Source organism: Balearica regulorum, chromosome 1 (genome assembly GCF_011004875.1).
Source record: "Balearica regulorum gibbericeps isolate bBalReg1 chromosome 1, bBalReg1.pri, whole genome shotgun sequence".
NCBI classification, from domain to species: Eukaryota; Metazoa; Chordata; class Aves; order Gruiformes; family Gruidae; genus Balearica; species Balearica regulorum.
In genome coordinates, this window is record NC_046184.1 from 69,259,758 (window position 1) to 69,280,536 (window position 20,779).

General features: G+C 42.1%; 1 protein-coding gene across 1 annotated transcript; it reads right to left on the minus strand.

Annotated features, from left to right (window-relative positions):
- Positions 1 to 8,585: 8,585 nt before the first annotated feature.
- On the minus strand, positions 8,586 to 20,499 carry ATP6V1E1 (ATPase H+ transporting V1 subunit E1). The gene is made up of 9 exons (XM_075757070.1): positions 20,343 to 20,499; positions 16,803 to 16,868; positions 15,145 to 15,254; positions 14,592 to 14,658; positions 12,679 to 12,768; positions 11,250 to 11,318; positions 10,747 to 10,841; positions 9,786 to 9,873; positions 8,586 to 9,203 (listed from the first exon to the last, which is right to left on the minus strand). Exons 1-9 carry the CDS (start codon positions 20,373 to 20,375, stop codon positions 9,141 to 9,143), a joined length of 681 nt encoding a protein of 226 aa, XP_075613185.1. The 5' UTR covers positions 20,376 to 20,499; the 3' UTR covers positions 8,586 to 9,140.
- Between the last annotated feature and the right edge of the window lie 280 nt (positions 20,500 to 20,779).

The window sequence follows — 20,779 nt, forward strand, 5'->3', positions numbered from 1 at the left end:
ACAGTAGTACACGTATATAATTTATAAGTAAATATATGTATATTGGGGGGAGTGCATGCCCCCTAATATATTTACTTTTATTGCTGGAGGTGCACAATCAAAAAAAGTTTGGAGCCTGCTAGCCTAACTCATCAGCCAAAGGTAAAAAAAATCAAAGCAAAGGTGGATGCCTGAATGCCAGTGCCTCAGCAGCCTGGAGACCGCTTTACAGAAATAAAGCAGCTGAGCTTCAGTCAGCTCCGAGGGTTTGCCTCTCTCCTCTTTTCCCCCTGCTGTTGCCTAATGAGGGGTCAGGAGGCTGATGAGGACTTCGGACACAGAGCCAAGGCAAATGCAAACCTCCCTGCTAGGTGCTGCACATGGGGGGGGGTTCCCATTTGGGGTTGTGCGGAGGTGGGAAACATGCACTTTCCCCATCTTCCCACAGTGTCAGGTGTCCCCTCTGCGTGAGCCAACCAATAATTCATAAGTTGAATGGCCCCCTGCCCAGGTCTCCTTGCAGAAAAGTCATGGGCTATATCTTTTTCTACCTGTATTTCAGAAAATGCTGTGTGCCCAGCACCCGGTGCAGCAGAGCCGCCTCCTGCCCAGGTTGGAAAAGCACCATCTCCCTACCTGCAGCACATGCTGGTTAGCTATAGATAACCTATAGCTATAGCTGACAGGGAGCACACAGATTGAGGAGTGCCCCCCCCCCCCAGCCCATTTTAGATGAAAGCAAAGCAGTAGTGGGTACAGCTGAGCTGTGGCTGCTACCAGGCACAGCCGTGCTCCTCTGGTCTCCCCGGTGGCTCGGGGCAATGGTGATGCCTGGAGTGCCCTGGCGAGTGACCAGCCTGTCTCCGTGGGGGGCATGAGGAGGTCTGGCCCAGGAGATGGACACCAGCCCGCTGCCAGCCTGCCATGGCAGCAAGGTCAGAGCCATCTCCAGCCCAGCTACCCCACCGGTGCATGCAGCCATCACTTCCAGTCGTGCGTAGCTGGCGCTTCATGAAAAAGGGAAATGCAAGATGAAAAAGGAATGATTAGTACAGAGCAATAAAACCAATCAGATGCAGGGAAATATGGTAGCAATATATTAAATAAGAAACAGGAAAAAAAAGCCAGATGGTTGCTGCGATTCGCTTTGCAACTCCAGATGACTTCGCAAGAGGTCACTTAGTGGACCTGAAAGGCAAATGCTTCAGCTTGGATGAAAGTGTTTGTTTCATGCCTGTAGATGGAGCGCGCACGAGGCCAAGCAATGTCCTGCTGCAGAATGGCATTGACATAGCTGGAGTAGTAACATTTGTAATTGCTTTTACTAGGTTAGCAACTTTGACCTGCATTGCAGCAGTGATCTGGGATGAAAATTTCAAAATGCAAAGATTTTAGAGCATGAGCGATGAAGTGCTCATGCTCTTAGTCAAGAATGGTTCCCCCTGGACACAGCATGGCAGAACTTCCTCCCTGTGGTTTATTCCCACAGGTGGGACATGGACGTCCTCAGCATTAACAATTCTTGTGTGCCTGTTGCTAAAGAAGTCCAGCAATGCTGCGAGCTCAGGAGACCTTTTTGCTCCACCAGCATTTCTCCTCCTAAGGACCATTTATGTGCAAGGACTTCTCCTACCCCAACCAGCATTCATCAGTAGCTGAGGTGCCACAGCAGGTGTTGCGGGAGCCCTTGCCCACCAACCCATACTGCTCATTGCTTTGTCCTCCCACCATGTCATCCTGCCGACTGTCCAGGAGGGCTGCAAGAGCTGCTGCTGCTCTGGAGCAGCACCCGCTTAGCGAAGGGTGCACAGCGAACACGCTGGTTTTACACACACAAATGCTGTGCACGGCTTTGGGGGAGCAGGTATTTGTACGTGGTTGCCCACATGCATTTTTTTTAATTGCATCTATGCCTTTGCACCAGCAGTGTGCCATAGCGAGTAGATCTAAATACGCCTGTACGGCCACGGGGACAGCTGTGTATAATTTTATGTGTTGTGCAGATAGTGTGTAGGTATCTCAGGTGTCTCGTCTCTGGCATTTGTGGATCCAACAGTATCACCCCTCCAGGGTGTTAGATTCACACCAATGAATAGATGAATGCGCAGGGAGCACGTGGGGCTGCTGGTTATACGTACAAGGTGTGTGAAGTCTTGCCTGTCTGGACAACATTTAGACCTTACTAAAGAGGATAACTGGCAGAGGGTAAATAATTAAATAGGTGCTTTAATAAACCAAGTTTAGTCTGGCATAAAAAAATTAAGTGATCTCAACAGGCATATCTATTATAAAGCTTTTCTAACTCATACATAAATAATCTGTGGAGCTCATTGCAGGATATCTGAGAAGCCACTTGTTATTTTTTATTTTTTAACAAGAAAATACCTCTGTGTTTAAAAGCAGTGTGAAATAGTACCCCAGTTCTAAGTGCTAAAAAACCCCTTCTGGAGGTATCTTGAGCCCTACAACTTAAAGCTGATCACCAGCAGATTATTTGAATTCTCTACAGAATTTTTGGCTTCTTATGCCCTGAGACCAGAAACGTGGCTGCTGCTGGGCAGCCTGGGGCCGGTGCAGGTAGAGGAGTGTATTTTGGGAGCAGGGAACTGGGGAGGAGACCTGTGAGCCGGCATGGCTGGGCAAGCAGTGTCTTTGCAGTCAGTGTGCCAGTGCACGCACGCGTGTGTCCGTGCCCCCATGGTGCAGTTGTGCCTGGGCTGTCCTCTGCAGAATATCGAGATGGCAATGCTTGGGAGAGGAGCCAGAACTCACTGACTGGGATTTGTTTGTCCCCTGAAGATGCTGGAAATTCAGCTTCAGGATCCTGAGGGTGGGGTGAGACCTGCTTTGGACTGGGGAGGTGCAGAGAGACATCCAGGCTGTCGCTTGGTGCTGAATCCCTGTGGTGTGGGGAAGCACTGTCCCCAATAAACCCTTTGTGTCCCAGTGAGGGCTCTGCTGTCCTACCCACAGAGCCCGCGGGTGGTTGCAGAGATGCCTTTCACCCAAAGGTGAAAGGAGCCTCCCGATTCCTGCTGTCCCAGCCCTGGCTAGTGACACTACCATCTTCCTTCAAAGTGTTTGGAGCTGAGAGCCGAAGTGTTGAACAAGTGGCTGTGCTTAAACTGCTCAACATCATGTGCGTAGGGGGAAAAATACTCATAATTTCATTTTTAGACAGATTAATAATTTTCTTGTACTCTCACTCAAGAATTGCTTTGGGATGAACTTCTAGCATTTTGCTGCTGATAGTAAGGGTCTCCTCTCCTTCTGGAGCCCTCTGAGGGGAAAGCACCAGCCTTTCTCCAGAAGATGTTCCAAGAAGGTTTCGTCTGTGGTGGGTCTCCACGACAGGGTTGCTGTGACCATCTGGGTAAAAGCGACCTTTGCTGTTACACTCACACTGCAGGCAATGGTCCCAAGGAAGCCAGGAGGCGCCTGTGCATCTGCGGATGAAAGAAGAGTTCTGCAAAAGATAACTGCCCCTCCAAATACCAGGAATACTTCAATGTGTCCCTCTCTCCCTTATTTGTGTTCAGGTCACCAGCTAGGGCAAGCTAAGACAGTTGTTCCCTCCTCCTCCTGTCCACTTCCAGCTAGTCGTCAAGATGCTGCCTCCATATTTGATACCGTGCAGCCATGGAGAGCATTGTGGAGCTGTAGATACTCAGGTGTGGCAGCTCTATACCAGCAGCTACCTGCTAAGGGGAGAAGGCCAGCAGGTGGGGAGAGATATGGCCCTGCTATTATACACAGGGCTGAAGAACCTGTATGGGCAGCCAGCATCCAGGAGACGGGAAGGAGGAGAAAGTGTGGACTTCCTGCACACCCTGCAGCTGATTTGGGAGGCAACAAGTCTTTTAGATCTTAGAGGTTCATGCTATAAAGTCAAAACCACTCAGAAACCAATGATCTTCCAATGCGTCTGTTAAAAGGCTTCTAACGAATAGCTTCATGTGAAAAATAAGGATGCTTCTGCCACTGGCAGATGGTAGGATGAAATCCAGGGTCCTGAACAGCCCCAGGGGTTGCATTCAGTGCTAGGTTGGGTCTGTGCAGTCATTTGGGGTTTAGGTAGGGGATGTGGGTGCCAGGGACGGTCTGGAAAAAGGAGCTGACCTCATGCAAACACTCAGACACAGGATGGGAAAGGGCACTAGGACAGACAACCCTTAATAGTTTCCCTATGCAGTCTCTCACAACACATCAGCCTTGAACTGCCTAAAATAACGTAGTAGCCTTGATTTCCACAGCTTTTGCTTTCCCTCATGTAACATCAGCTGGGAAATGACATTTTTTGGCACATTGTCAGTATGATTTGTAACCTGGGAATGCTCTTGTACAGATGTTTTTCTTGCTTTCTCTACAGCAAAGCCAAAGAACTGGTATGGGATACTCTGAAAGAGATGTCTAGGAAGAGAGATTTGGGGTTTCCCAGCCAGCTCTACCTCGGCTGAGAGAGGCAGGAACTTCCCAGCCCTGGAAGGAACCTCTTGTCATGGCCTGTTCCTTACAAACACGTTTGAGAGGCAGGATGGGGGCCCCCACCCGCCTCTCTGGGCTGTCTGTATCAAGCGGCAAACGTAGCCAAACCGTGCTGCAGTCTGTCTGGGCTTTTGCCAAGTTGCTTTACTTGTGTCTCAGGTCTTTGCTCCCCAGAATAGCAGCTCAGAGTTCACTTAATCAAGGAAAAATTTCCCTCTGGGGAAAGAGGTAGTTTGCTTTTATTTCCAAATTTTTCTGTTCCTCATTTACTGCAATTTCTTTGGAATATATGGCTAATTTTCTCTTAATCTCCCAGACTATTCTAGGCACAGGCTGGGGGTCTATGGAGACAGCTCCAGCCTCATTGTACTGCGTATGCTATCGGTCTGTGTGAAGTACTATCTAACACTTTTCTATTTTCCAACAAGGATGCATATTCTTCTGCTACTTATTTCCCACTGCTTGCTAACATCAGCAGATCAGGCCAGGGGCGCACGACAAGCTGCCAGCTTGTCTCCCAACTGCACACTGGGAGCTGTGACCTCTCTGGCCAGCAAGCACCCAAAGGCTTGGAGCCCGGCCTTCGTGTCAGGATTCACTCAAAAGGCTGATACTCAGTGCTAGTTTTCAAACTAGGCTTTGTTATGGAAAACATGGCCATGCTTTCCTCCAAGACTGGCTCTCAGAAGGGAGCTGGGCAGTTAAACAGCCTCCCTGCAGCACACTCACCCTGTCACTACCAGTTTTCTGATGGGTAGCACTCATCCCCCGACAGCCAGCTCAGAGCTTCCTTTCAGAAGTTACAGCGCTATCAACTGTTACTGGCTTAATAAAGACATCAAGGCCTCAGTTCTTGGTACTTTCTGGTTGTTTTCTTCAAGTCTTTCTCTCACCTTGACACTTGCGTGCACCTCCAGGGATCATTCATACAGCATGTGTCTCTCTGATTAACGTTAATACCTCTCAGTGTGAAACCCGAGTACTAAAAAAAGGGGTTGTGACTCAGATGTGCAGTAACATTTTAAGTCCTCTGCTGATCACTTAGTGTCAAACGCGCTCTTAAATTTTCCATTGCCAACTGTGCAGAACAACTGCAACATTATCTATTTCCCCAACTCCTTTTCCAGCACTAGACAGAACCAGCTCTGCGCTCTCCATTAATCTGCAGTGCTCACTTCTCCCGTCACAACTTAATTCTTCTACCTGAAGCCTGATTTAATGTCTCCTTTGTTCCCTCTATTTGTCCAACTTCTTAATGTGCTGATCTGGCTTAGGGCTTGTTTACTATACCCAACTGGAATATTTTGCATGCTTATACAAAGATGAATAAAGATCAATATCCTCATTGATTTGCCCTAGGTCATCAGGTAAATCAGTAAGAAAAAAAATTGTGCATCCTACTTCAATTGCTTAAATCAGCAGTACAGTTCAAATAATAAACAGTGCTGCAACAACACTCCAGTAGGAACTCTGAAATGCACCTGAAATGTTGCTTTTGGTTCACATATTACTTGTAAAAACCTGTGTCCAAATGCAGAAGAGAAGCTTGAACGAAGACGCAACAGGATTGCTAACTACACTAGGTAAACCTGGATGGGATAATCCCATTTTTCTCTGCATATCTGAAGTAATAAAATTTGGTAACAGCCCCTATTACATGGGACGAATGACAAGAATGTTCCAGGTAACACAGGCACCATTTTTTATATAATTAAATTATCTCATGTAGTTGTCCCAAGATTAAAATTAACCAGTGCTTTTTGTAACACATTTGCAGGGAACTGCTGGTGCAGGAAGAAGTTCCTGTCACAGCTGACATGGCTCAAGCTACAAGTGCCTGCCATTCTGCTAATAAACTGAGTAAGCGTAAGAGCTTCAGTTAGCTTGTGGTGGGGCAGGGGGCACTAAACCACTAGTCTCACACTTCAGAAGCCATATACACAAGGTGTTCGGACCATTTCTTAAGGACCTGTTTTGAATCACTGCTGCCCAAGTGATTGACTAACACTAAAAACATTCTTGAGGACACTAATTTTTTTATGTGTGACAGAGCTTCTTTCTTCCTCCTTCCTGCCCAGGAAGATACAAACTAACAAAACTAACAGAAGAAAGTAAACAGTAAATATCAACTCCAATATCTTCCACCATAAGCTCCAGAGTCAGACACTTAATTAGTAATTATTTTGCTTTTCAAAAATTTACAAGATCTGAATTTATGAAGATCTTGCTACCTTCATAAAAGCAGCAGACCATCGGGCCCTGTACAAAGAATCCCTTTTTGTCACAGCCAAGCATGTTTATGTTATTGGTATCAGAGAAAGTCCCGGTGACTTCTAGTACCTTTTTTTTTTTACTGAATAAAACCTACCTGAAGATAATGTTGTAATATGTCCCATCTACACAGAGCCACCTGTCTCTTCTGTGTTTGGCCTTTTATTCTATCTGTGACTTCATCTATATGCATTACAGCATTGCCTGGACCAGTTTTCCAAGGGAAGTAGTAGCACTAGGACAACAAAGAAGCTACACTGTCGAATGATGATGGCCAGATCTAGGCCATTCACTTCTATAGAAGTGATCTTACGATCCATTTGAAGTCTTTTATTGAGCATTGGAGCAAATATGCATAGTGCGCATCACCTAGCAAAGACTAGTAACCTCCTCTTGCCTCACCCCTCAGTATTTTATTTCTATACACGGCACTCTATTTCAACATGTAGAGTTTCTGTTCCTGGCCCTAGCTGTAGAGAAAATAAGGACTCAAATAAGTTCAACTGCATTTCCAAAGCACTGGCAGATAGCCTATTGATGAGGTGGATGAAACCATCAGAAAGGATCGAAACAGATCTGTTCCAAAAAGTACTATTTGAACCAAGAAACACCATGGTTAAGTATGCATGTGTAAAGGCTTTTCCTTTTCTACAGGTGTGTCACAAAACCAGAGCCCAGTGCTTAGTCAGAAAGTTGCAAAGATGCAAGTTGTAATGGTTATCCAAAATCTAGAAAGAGGAGGACTTTAGTCCAGATACATGATTCTATGATTGGGCAGTAAGTGCACTGAAAAGCAAAGCTCTAAAAGAATAAATACCCTAACCATCTACGTGGAAAACAAGAACTGGTACCTAAATGCAACAGCGAGGAGCAGTACAACAACAACAACAAAAAACCTTGCTGAAGATTCTTATTTTGCAAGAGGAAATCAAAAGATTAAATAAGTTTGTATTCAGGATTTTCTTAGCAGTCAATCTCCATTTTAGAGAAATGAGGCAGTGAAAGGGTTATCTAGCACTTAAGAGTATATTTTACATGAGGGCATGCACCTCAGCTTGAGAAGAAAGGACCTCAGGTTAAAAACACTGCATAAAGCAGTGTTGCTGCAGCTTGGCAGGTATTCCTCATGGCACAATGTAAAATTTCTACCATTCCTGAATCACTGCAGTACTTGGAGAAGACGATTTCAAAATACATTCAAGCAGTAATTCATTTGAGCAGTTTCTTATTTCCATGAAACAAGTTTCAGAATTGAGCACTAGGTGAAGAGTCAGGTATTCTGGCAGAGGTGTAAAGTCACCTCAAGAATTTTTCTGTCCTACACCATCAAAGGTGGAGGCAATACTAGTCATTGCTGCAGAAGCAAAGGAGAAGTAAGGGTTAGTAAAACTTAATAGTTACAGTACTGTTATTTAGTTTAAGTTACTAACAATAGACAGAATAGTTCTAACAGTCAGCTGTTCCTCAAGTCCCGAAACACAATTACTAAAGGAGCATGGTTTGGATCTCCCACACAGACACAACAAACTTGTAACTGGAAATGGATTGTATTTGTTATATCTAAATAGTGCAGTTACATTACTCTAGTTCTCTCTTGTGAAAGAGGATTGAGGGAGCAAAACTACTGACCCATTTTTTAGGAAGAATGAAGCTCATCCTAGAGTCCTATTCAAAAGGCTTGCCTACAGTCCAATGTTACTCAAGCAAATAGCTTAACAGTACTTCACGCACTCAAATTCTAGCTTCTCGGAAGAGTTATTACACACAGCCCTCCAGTAGTAAGTCCTTATACACACAAGCTCACTTTTCAAAGTTAGCTGCCAATCACCCAGAGAGAAGCTACAAAGAACTCCATACACACACATATTTTTATTTTAATAAATAAAGTTTTACAGGCTCAGGCTTTTTTTTTTTTTATAATCACATATACAGAACAGAAAAATGCCTGACCAAGTAACTGGAATTAAACTACTAACCCTGGGAAGGAATGCATGCCCTCTATAACACTGAAGACCTTAACTGAAAAGGTATTTCCCATCGGCAGCACAGTAATTTACTTCACAGATTAGACAACTTGAAAGAGATGTGGCCAAAGCAAAGAAAGTGACCCTAAAGGGATCACTTGTCTCTATAGAGCCACAACAGTGCAAGGAAAGCCAAGAGCCCAAATGCCTCCATTTTCTAGTGTCACTGCTGGATGAATATGTATGTCTTCACATCCTTCAAGCGATACATTCTAACCACAAGTAGAGAGGCTAAGCACAGCAGGTATGCAAAATTATTCCATTGAAGAACAGATATTGGATGACAAGGTAATGTTATATTTCAAGATTTTACATCAGCAGATGCTTTTGCATCCCCTTCAGTATGGCAGTGGAACAGATCCCACCTTCTCTCATAGAGGTTTAGTCCAAAAACTTCCTGTTGGCATTAGCACCAAAGAGAGCCACTCTGATTTCTGGCATCATCTGTTGAGAAAGAGTACATCAGTTATACGCAATGGGCAATACAATTGCTGTACATTCCTCATTGCAGGCACTGTGTGATAGCTAGGCTAGGCTTCAAAATTAAAAAGTCAATTCATTTGAGTTTTCTGAAGCCTTTACCTGATCACGTATTGCCAGCTACTCTATAAAGGATTGCCTATACTGCAGCACAAGAGATGCCAGAGCTATTTTTTTCCACCAGGGTATAATAGGCCTCAGGAAAAGTTTCAAGTACTCAAGCTAGCTTCAGTAATTCAAGATACCCATTTCAACATCTTGACTGCACTGTAGTCATAGAAAGTCTTTCAGTATCATAATTTCTAGTTTTACGCTCATGCTTAATTCAAAAGGCATCAGTCTGGGAAAAGCCATGTTTGTCAGAGAGAAGCACGAACAGTAGATAATTTGCTTCTTTCCATTAAAAAAATAACTTCTGGTCATCCATGTTGAAATCTGATCCCACACACTGTTGTGACAGTTAACACATTGGAAACACTAGGATTTAATTACAAGACAAAACTAGTCAATTATATCTTGTTCACCTTGGCTGTTAGAGAAACTCACCTGCTGGGCTACGAGGTCCAGTCGACTTTCCAGGGTATTGGAAACTTTAATTTTACCATCGCTGTTATAGATTTCAACACCTCCAGCACTAGAAAGGGGAAAAAATAATCCATGAAATCCGTGACACACATCAAAGTCAGAATGTGACAAGAGAGATTATCCCAAATCAGCGCTTATAGGCAGGTCAGATATATAGATAAGATTTTTATTTTTTTAAAAACAAACTTTTTTTGATCATGTCTTAATAGGAATCAGCACAAAGTGATCCAGTGAAGCAGCAGTGCAAAGCATCTTTGGAGTTATCAGAGACCACAGCTACATACAAGGGTCCTTGTTAGCATGATCTAAATGCAAGTGGAGCTATGGAATTTGTCACTTCAAAGTAACTTCAGAGTCCGTATTTTATTATTAATAATAGAGAGCTTTCAGATTTTGGGAAGTGAGGAAGAGTGCTAAAAGTGTTATTTGCTGGCCCATACATAAAGATGGCTGACAATCAGAATATACAGCTTTGTGCCACATTCTTTATTATACTATATGGAAATAGAGCCTTGCAGACATAGCAGACACAAACCCCATCAAGCGATTATCCTGCAGCACCTTATGACTCAGTTTGCTTCATCTTGAGATAGAAAGCATGGCTACATCCACATTCTCTATCTTTAAAAGACCAATAGTTAAGTTTCTACCTGCAGTTATTCTCTGCTTCAGTACTGTGAATCAGGCTGGAGGCTGCACAGAACTTTTATTAACATTTTTAATTGAGACAGTGCTTGTCTGGAGGAAACTGCAGAGTCTGTGCTTGATTAACACAAAGTAGTGCCAAATTCCACTAGAAGAGCAGCAGACATAGTGTGAGGATATTCCATACACAATTTTATGACACTGCTCTAGTAGGAGCTGTGGCTTGAAAAGTTGCATTAAGTTAGTGCTCTGTATAAAAGATTCCCATTTTCCTTACATTTCCTCTGGCAGGAAGTTGTCTTGGTCAATGTGAACATCCACATCCCTTTTTGTGGCATTTTTGTAGACAGGAATGCTTTTCTGTACAGCAGTCTAGGACACAAGATAAACCTCTAATTAGCATTGACAAATGCTAGCACACCACTTGGGTTTGGTCACTCAATCATTTGTAGTAATAAGATGAAGGGATTGAGGCCTCTCTTTTTTTTCTTTCTTTTTTTTTTTAATTAAGCAAATGTATTTCAGTATGGCTTTTGAGCCAAAACCAATTTTTATTCTTAATATTGTAGCAATGTCTAAAGTTTCCTAGGTAATATCCAAGCAAGCAAATGATCCTCAACTTGAAAAGCATACTTGTTCTCCTGCATTGTATCTGCAGCAGAAGTGCAGCAACCAAAGCTTGTTTTCATGTCACATAGATGGGATCTGAGCAGCAAATATTTGCAGTCAGGCCCCAGCCTTCAGGAGCAGGGTACCGTGGAACTATTCTAGGTGTCTTACCTTAACCATAGGGAGATCCTGTTTCCTGCATCGAACAACTATTCTGGGCTCAAGCAACTGGTAGAATCCCTGCATAAGATAACCATTACAGTATCAGAAAGTCAACATTTTAATTGTCTTAGAATTATTAGACCCCAAGAAAGGAAAGGAACTGATCAATTTGAAAACAAAAACCTGACAATATCAGCCTCTTTTATTTAGTTCTTTGCTTGCAAGTTCACCTCATGCAGACATTCTGGAGGACAGCATCAGTATCTGGGAAAGAGCCTACAACTATAGATTATGTGTTTCTTTGTTAGCTTCAAGTTTGGAACTCAAGTGCAACTAAATGTATGAATCATAGGATTGAGGTGCTCAGACAATGTACATGTATACATAAGGATCACTTCTGTCTAAGTTGACTGAGCATGCAGCTAAGCTGATGTTCTCCTATGCAGCTCTTGGAGAAGATGTGCAGTAGTTTCAGATGCCTGTTCTAGTAACTCCTCTCTTGCAGTTCCTGTAGTAATACATTAGATTAGATTACATTCGATTAGAATAGAATAGGTTTAGTTCCAGTTGGAAGGGACCTACAACAATCATCTAGTCCAACTGTGAGTACTGATGAATACAGATCCCTCGCTGGGTCAAATATAACAAGCCCAGACAGATGTGGCCAGCTTGCAAGAGTGAGACAGGTTTGTTTGACGTACAGCAATACCAGATGTAGGTGTGACAAAGAAACAACACTGAATTGGAATCACAAGCTGGTAGGAAACACTATTAAAGAAAATTCTGCCATCAAACTGCAGCAGGAGAGGTCGTGGCAGGCTCCTGAGCGTTTGTAGCAACAGGACCAGTTATACCAGAAGGTGGCACTAGTGGTCGCACGACTGACCCCAGCCAAAGTTTATTACATTTTTAGTCCCCGATTTCTGGGGCTTGAGGATGGTATTCTAGCGAAGCAAACCTTTGATTTATGCTTTGTATGTCTGTCACAAACGCATGCCATACTACAGTAAATTTGTCAAAGCCAGGACATAAGTCTCAAATGCTGAAAAGATTTTGAATGTGGCTATCTATCAACTTACAGGTTTTGAGAAACAGCTTTTGTCAAAGGTGCATTTGATCCAATAATTACTACAGAAGCTTAAAGTGTGCATCCTAAACGTGCGTGTTGCAATGTATGTGCACACATCTGCAATTCTTCTTATAATGGAACTGCTGCTTGGTATACCAGGTTTTACACTTCAAAATAAGCTGCAGCCTGATCTGTTCAGAACCCAAGATTGAAAGACAGAGCAGAACTGACGTTGAAAACTGAAAGATTACCCAGCAAGATTCGATCTATACTCCAATACAACTGTAACCTCCAGCAGGTTATGTTTGAAGACAGACACTTGGAGAATGGGGCTGTGATCATCTTTTTTGTTAGAACTGAAACATTTACCTGTAGAACTAGTCCATCGAGCAGTGTCTGGTACCTGGCAGTATCCTTCACCACCTTGGCAAGTCTCTGCTTGGCCTCATTCAGCAAATCCTACATCCAGAAGAAATCAGATCAGCAGAGCCCATCTGTTTGGCATTTGGTTTCATGCCTACCAACTTTCTGTACTCCTATTATAGCTATCACACCCTGCCAACACGTAAATGTACACTCCAGCTGGTGTTCATCCAAGCTAGACCTTCATCTCTGTGCATGGCACAATATCCTTTCCAAACAGTTCCCTTCTCCTTGCCCTGATCTGAACCCATTGTAACCTGACAATGTTTCTTTTTTCATGAAAAAGGGAGACCTCAGTAGTAAAAGGATAGTATGTATAATACTAAATTCAGACAGCTAAACTAAAATATTTTGTAAATCATTGCCTAACATAAAGTGATAAAGTTGTCCAAATAACTATTTTTTTCAGCTTTCTGGTCAAGCAAAGAAATCTAATCTATCTTTTTATCAAACAATATTCAAGTTAGGTATTTTTTCATTGCAAGTAAATGCAAGTCTAAATTTAAAAGTGAGAGCTAATGTTTAATCTGAAGTAGCTGGGTTTGATTATCTTTATTCACCAAATCAGTTATCAGATGAGATTGAATTTTTAAGAAATTTGAGTCAATTCAAACACAGCTCATAATTACTTCAGATCCATCATAATTACTTCAAATAAAGAAATTGTATGATTTAGTATAGACCTTTCTTTAGTGTCCTGCCTCACTGTTTAAAAGAAAACTGCACGGTACTAGGATATAAGACTATCACAATTTAACATCACAGTCAAACCTAGTTATACTGTCTACCCCAGAGTAACACAGTATTTCTGGAACTGGTCATCTCTCTTGCTCATGAAAGAGGCCAAAGATCTGATAAGGGAAGAAAGAGCTAGCAGCATGTGATTTTAAATGGTTTAAAATGAGGAAGAATGCTATGCATTACTCAGAAGCATGAGGTTGTCAGCTGATAAACGAGGAAGAGATTACCCAGCAGAGACTATCACAATACAGTTAGCTCTGTAGCCACTCACCTTCCTCCTCTCTGTGAATACAATACAAAGTTTGAAACTAGGTTTAAAGAATCAATAAACTGGTGATTTTCTTCTGCTAACTCCCCTTTTTCATGGTAACATCAACTTGACCAACATTACCCCCTTTTTTATTTTTTAATTCTACAGGTCTCGCAGGTTTCCCAATAGCTCAACAGCACCATCTAGCAGAATATGGACAACTCAAGCTGTTTCTGAGACCGGGCAGGAGAGAATAGAAAACTTGCAAGCTGTATAATGAGTAGAATGAGAATACACTACACGTGGTGTAAGAGAAACATAGTAAGTCTGAACTGAGACTACATGTAGCCTGCTCTGATAAATGATCACTCACCCTATACATCACCACACAGACTGGTCACCTACTAGAACAAGCAGCAAACCTTTTCATATACTAGGGGCCACTAAAGGAGACAGACAAACCCCGTCAGCGGTGTTTTAAGCCATGACACATTTAAATGCATAAATGTTGTTTCAGGCAAACAGAACTTCAAAGTTCTACCATCCGTGCAAGAGAGAGTTCCTGCTCTTTAAAGAAATAAGCTATGATCCAAATGATAAATAAAACTGCTGCCTGAAATGTTCCTGGTAGAGAAACTGTATTTCCCTAAAACAGCAGGTAATAGAAACTGTGAAAATAAGCTCAAGCAGACTACTGAAGCTGGACTAAATCCTCAATGACTTTTCAGGGCAGCTGGGAAAGCCATTTTTGTATGTTGAAGCAAATGTCACTCAATCACAAATCCTATTTTTCTTTAAAGAACGGTTAAGAACGTTTCCTAAACGATGGTAAGGATAGAACCTCTGTGTCTTTTCTACAGATACTCACTGCAATAAGGTCATCCCTTGCCTTGAGGACCTTCAGTCTTGCCTGATTCATCAGGTTGGACATCTGACTGCAAGTTGCATGATAAAACTGAATCAATCCATCGGAGTTTGACAGAACTGCAACATTTAACTGTATACTTTACATTTAAGGATAACAACACTACAACATTTAATAACAAAGCCTGTTTACCTGTTTGAATCTGTTTCTGAACTGGTGCAAATGGTTACAATGCAGAACCCTGTCCTTCAGTAAAGACTCACCAAAACTAAACCTGACATGAATATTTGTCCCAGAGTAACAGACCAGGGTAGAGTTCTAGACATTAACTACATAAAGAAAATATGAAAGATTCTTTCACCACACTTACTAACAGTTATACTATTGCAGCTCACCTTTCATAATTTCCCCCCAGGAAAAACTAGAAACTCATAATTAGACCTAAATACATTGGCTACAATTTGCCTATTTTCCAGGGAAAAACAGTTTTGTATAAAATTAGCAATAAAATGAGCACTCAGGCTCTAAAGCCAGCCATCTAATCTAACCAACTTACATTTTCTTTTGCTGTTCAATTTGTTTCTCCTTCTTTTCATAATACTCCATGATTTTCAGCCTCTGCGTCTGAACAAGGCGACCCTTCTCAATGTTGAATTCTTCTTCTGCCTATAGTAAAAATTAAATAACTGAAGTGGAAATTGATTCCATGGGCTGAAAAAAACAGAATCAAAATGAAACAGCCATGCTTTCAGAGCACATTCATAGATAAGCTAGGATGATGCAATTTGTGTTTCCATACAAATAAAACATTTCAACCAGCACTCAAGTCAAAGGGAGTTCAGGATGTGTTCTGTTGAACTAGAACCTTGCTAACTAAGATACAGCTTATTTTATCAATTGACTGACACGTGTTTCCTTGCAGTATTTATTCCTCAGGCACAAAATTACCAAATTTATATATTACATACTCTAAGCAAAACTCATTTTATCTAAGCTTTGGGCCTGATTTGTTTTTGTAGAATCAGTCTCTTTTCTGGCTATAAGAGATTCTACCTAAAGTAAGCTACCCAGTCCTCAGTGTCCACAAACTTCATTACTTTAAGCAATTCTTACACAAGGAGAATGACAGTATAGCTATTACTTTTTATAAAGCCTAGCCAGATAGCGTGTGAAAACACATGGCAAATTCTCCTATTTATACCTGAGAATCCAACCTCAGCTTCTGCCTTCTGTTTGCAGATCATCAGGAATACCTGTTTTAGTATTGGTTAAATATTTGTGTAGATCTAAGCATTTAAGGGAGGTTAAATATTATTAATAATACATATGCTGAGTCCAATACCAGTAAGATATTTCTGTAATGGTATAATGCAGATTGTTAGGGTTGTAAGACACCATTAATCCTTATTTAGTAAACATCTATATTCTATCACCAGGTTAATATTAAACTCAGTCTCTTGTGGCATAACCTAAGTGAAGAACTTGCAAGTAATTAAACTCATACCTTAAATATAAATTTATGTTTTAGTTCCCCAGCATACCTACTAAACCACATCCAGAATTAAGTTTGCAGGTGGCTACAAAGGTTTCGGTACAGTTACGAACCTGCTTACAAACAAACTTTCATCAACATAATTCAACCAGTTTAAACTTTCATTTTTTCTCATTTTGGTACATGTATGAATGCTTGTGCAAGATTACTAGTATTATTGCTTTAATTTACTACTAATGTCTCTGCTTGATATGCTATGGAAGTGAAGCAAAAATTAAAATTAAACCTTCCAGTAATAGTTTGTTATGACAAACCCTAGCAGAATTCATAATTATGCAGAGAACTCCTTTAATCTTCAGTGATGTCAAGTTTTATATAGGAAGTGGGGGAAGGTGTTCTACTTAATCCAGTCTATTCACATTACCACTCAGGTCTCCTGATTGCTTAAAAAAAAAAAGGAGTGAACCTGCATATGAATAAATTTATATTTAAGAACCACTAAGAAAACTTTGACCAAAAAATAGCTCCGACTTGTTTTGATTTATCAAAAGCTAACAAATACTTAATTTGGTAGCATCATTTTTTGCTATGTAATAACTAAATGTGAAGTAAGCTGTAGTTTACAAAAGTGTTCTAGGACTGCTCTGACTGCAACTATTAAAAACAGGATCTCAGATACAGTTTTCCTTTTGCACTTACTAACACTGAACTTCCATTTTTACCTTTGCATCTATTTCTTCAGCCTTTTCATTGGCCTCCTGCTCAATGAAAGCCATCATATGCTTGATCTGTAACAAGAGAGAGAAAAGAAAATACTTTCTGTTGGAAAGGACTCTGATGAGAGGAAGTATGCATATATTCCTCATTTGTACAGTAGGCCCCTCCATATCCATTTACTAATTCATATAATGTTGTTTTTCAAGGAAATTAAATTGAGTATACAGGTCAAAGAGTCAATTCACGTTAACATTGATTACAATAAATTTTTTTTTCAAATAATTCTATGTAATGCTGTTTCACTGGCTGTCATTAGAAGAATATACTTTAGATATGTGACTATACAAAAAACAGTATCCTCACACAGTAAATTAGAGTAGTCTCTTTGTTATGACATTTACATGAAACATATAAGATTAACATAGAGACCCTGCTCTATATCAGGCATAGATGGCATTTGAATGAACCCGGACTTTCCACACCAGATGACTGGTGAAGCAAAGCAAAGGGCTAACCACTCTGGTCAGATCTGTACAACCAGAAGTTCCTTTACGCACCTGAGAAATCTTTCTTGAAAAAAACGTAATAAATTCTGTAAAGACTTACAAGGTCATTAAAAAATGCCACTATATGGTCCAACTCAAAAGGACTTTATAAAGTAGTTGCATATTAGTTTGGAGGAGCTGGGGAAGGAGACAGATAGCAGCGCTAGTTGATCAAGACCACATCAACTAGATCACATGCTGCTTTAAAGCCCGGTATGCACAAATATATTCTACCTGAAGAACCTTTTTGAAACCACCTAAAACAGTATAAAGCACATGTCCAACAGCTTAAAGACAAGGAAAGCAATTACACTGAGTTCTGCTTATTTAGCACATGCCTTTCTGTGACCAGGCCTAAGTTTAGGTTCACGTTTGGGGCAGACCCTAAGGACTCATGCCCAATCAGACTGCAGTCATTTCCAAGGGCAGATGGAATGGACCATATACTTGAGCAGACCATAAATACCTACCGATTTTTGCTTCCACTTAGTGATGAGACACATTTTGCAAACAATCTGGTCTGAATAAACTTGCACAAAATATTCTATTTATATAATCTCAGGTTAAAATGAAGTATTTTAAAGAGATAAAGGTGCCAACATGAAAACTGAGCCACTGTGCAGAACAGCACTATACCCATATAGATGAAAAAACAGAAGTGAACAGACAAGTGGAAGATTTTAAGCACATGCAGTGGAAGAAGTGAACAATAATATCTACATCCTCAAAATCAAATCAGCAATTTTTAATTCCAGTTTGCAATGCTTCCAAGTGCACATCCACCTAAAGCGTCAATTTCCTGATTAGACAACTGGTTAAACCAAGCTTTAGATCTACCTGCATCTCGGAAAGGACAAGAGAGGTATATAAAGTAAGGAAATAATTTTGCTGAATAGCCTGTTATCGAAGGAGACTAAGAACTTTATAGCAGTAGTAACCCTTACATTACTGAGTCACTTCTTCCAGTTTGGTTTGGTTTCTGAATTTTGGAAAAATAAAGAGTTCCAGGTGTTCATGAAATGTTCTCTGCATAACAAAGAAGAATAAGATGGAAGCAAGCTGATATGGCATCCATTTCCCCATGTCTCATAAGACTGAACAGCGTTATTCCCTTCAAAATCTCTTGTACCAAAATCCCTTTTTGCTTGTCATAGAAAAAGAGATCCTAAGTGAGACTTTCACATCTATAAATAGGATTAGTTTTAATAACACTGACAAAAATATGCATTTTTAAAGGAGAGACTAATTTTAAATGAAGTTAATAACTTTAGCATAGCAGTATTTCCTATAGAAAGGAAGAGATGTTTTTTTCCCCATCAGTAGTAGCGTGATTATCCTTTCCATGGGAAGTTATAGATGTTAGACTGGCTTTAGCTAGAAGTGACTACCCAGATTAGATGGAACAATCTATCAAACACCTTTGACAGAATAAAACAAGTCTATCAATGGGAAAAAAATCTTAATTAGAGATGATTTGCAAAGTGAAATTACTGAAAGCACCATGGCAAGTCGTTAAGAGTTCAGAGGACCAGTTGGCAAGTTCATAATGGATTTATACACATGCAGAACTGTCATGCCATCAGCAGTATTCTCTTTTCCAGTTAACAGGATTAGCCTAGGCTTAAGAGTGTAAAACAATGACAGGGAAGTTGCAGATGTGAACTGCTATTAGCATTATATGTTTAGTATACCAACAGATCCTGAACTAACCTTTGAAGTCCAGGTTCATGGCGGCTGAGCAAGACCACCCCAAAGTTGGTTTTATTTTTATTTTCTTCATGGAACAGACAGGAAAAAGCAAACAAGCTTTGCAGATAAAAGGCAGGAGAATGTAATGTTACAATTCCCTTTTTGCAGAAAGGTAACCTACTGATTTTACTTTCAATGTGATGCTTCCTTGCCAAGAGACTATGTTTACTGAATGAGAAAGTGAGACATGAAGCACTTGCAATGCAAAGGACAAAGGGAACTTGGCTGATCTGCCCATTGCCTGCAGGAAACTCCACGGACCAGCGCTAACTGGATCCGTGCAGTCTTTAACATGACACACCATTTTCAACCCAGCTCAAAGCAGCTTTTTTAGGCAAGGGTAGTGTTTACTGTCAATAAGGACAAAGTGTCCTGCCTCAAGAGGAAGTGTCCACAGTCAGACCTCAGGGTTGTAAGTTTCCATTACAAGAGAAGCCCAGGTTGCACTACTCTGCTTAGGATATAAAAGTGAAAGAGGCATTCAAGAATGCTGAATAGCCTACCCAAATGCTAAGTTACAGCTAATTAGATGTACTATAGCTGTAAGAAAATAAAAAAGAGATGGAAAGCAACATCTAAAATACATAGCCCTAGGTGAATACTGTCTTTTATCTGCCTTAAAGTGCAATGAAACACTGTAGATAGCATAAAGGCTACTCATGATCCCTTTCATTATAATCTGGCATTATATGTCATCAAAATGCTTCAACAAAGTTCCCCAATGGGTGGCCAATCAATCCTCCCAGAGATCCAGTCTTCAGAGACTTCCCTTTCTCACTACGATTCCCAGAGATCTTTCCTCTTCACCAACGCTTGCTTTCATAGGAGAGCACCACTGTTCCACCCACGGAGCAGGAGACTCTACTCCACAACTAGAACGTGATTCAGCCACAGCTGGCTGCAGCTGCTTCTGCTGTTGCGGGGTTCAGAGCTGTCACTACCCCTCCAGCTCCGACTGGCCTCTTACTAGCCAGACGGCTCTTCGACTCAGGCACACCTGAACCCCACACCTAGCACGGTTTCAGGCCAAGGAAGCTGCCTGAAAGTTGCCTCCGCTGCCCCGGCTCAGCCCTCAGTGCCTCTCTCCTCACGCTGGGTCCGTCCTGTCAGCTCCCCACCGGGCCCCAGGCCGGGCCGCGGCCGGGCCGAGCGCAGTGTGGAGGCGGCAGACCTAGCAGCGGCACCAGGGCCGCCACGCTGCCCGCTCCTGGGGCCATAGGCTCACGTTCGGGCTGGGGCCCGCGGCCTTACCTGCTTCTGGACGTCGGCATCACTGAGCGCCATGGCGGCGGCGTTGGCGGCGGAGCTCCAGGGAAGGCGGTGAGGGCCGTTGGCGACCGCGAGTGGAATCAAATCCGGTTCGGGTCACAGCTGGTGCTGCTGCCGCTGTGTCACGCCGCCCCGCCCACCTGCTCCTCCGGGCCAATAGAAACCTGAATGTTGGCTGGCGTCATGAGGGTTGATACTTGCGTGTAGCAGACTGCCATCTTGTGGTCGGGGACATGTGTTGTCTTTCGCCCCCTTCAAGACGGGACAAGGGGGTTGCGCTACGCCGCTTTTCCTGTCGGGGGAAAGCTTCCTTCCTTCGCGCCTCTCGCCGGTGCCAGAGGCTGCAGCTGCCCCTGACGCCGAGCCGGAGTGAGGCAGCTGGGTCAGCCCGCCGCTCCCCGCCTGCTGCCGCCATGGTG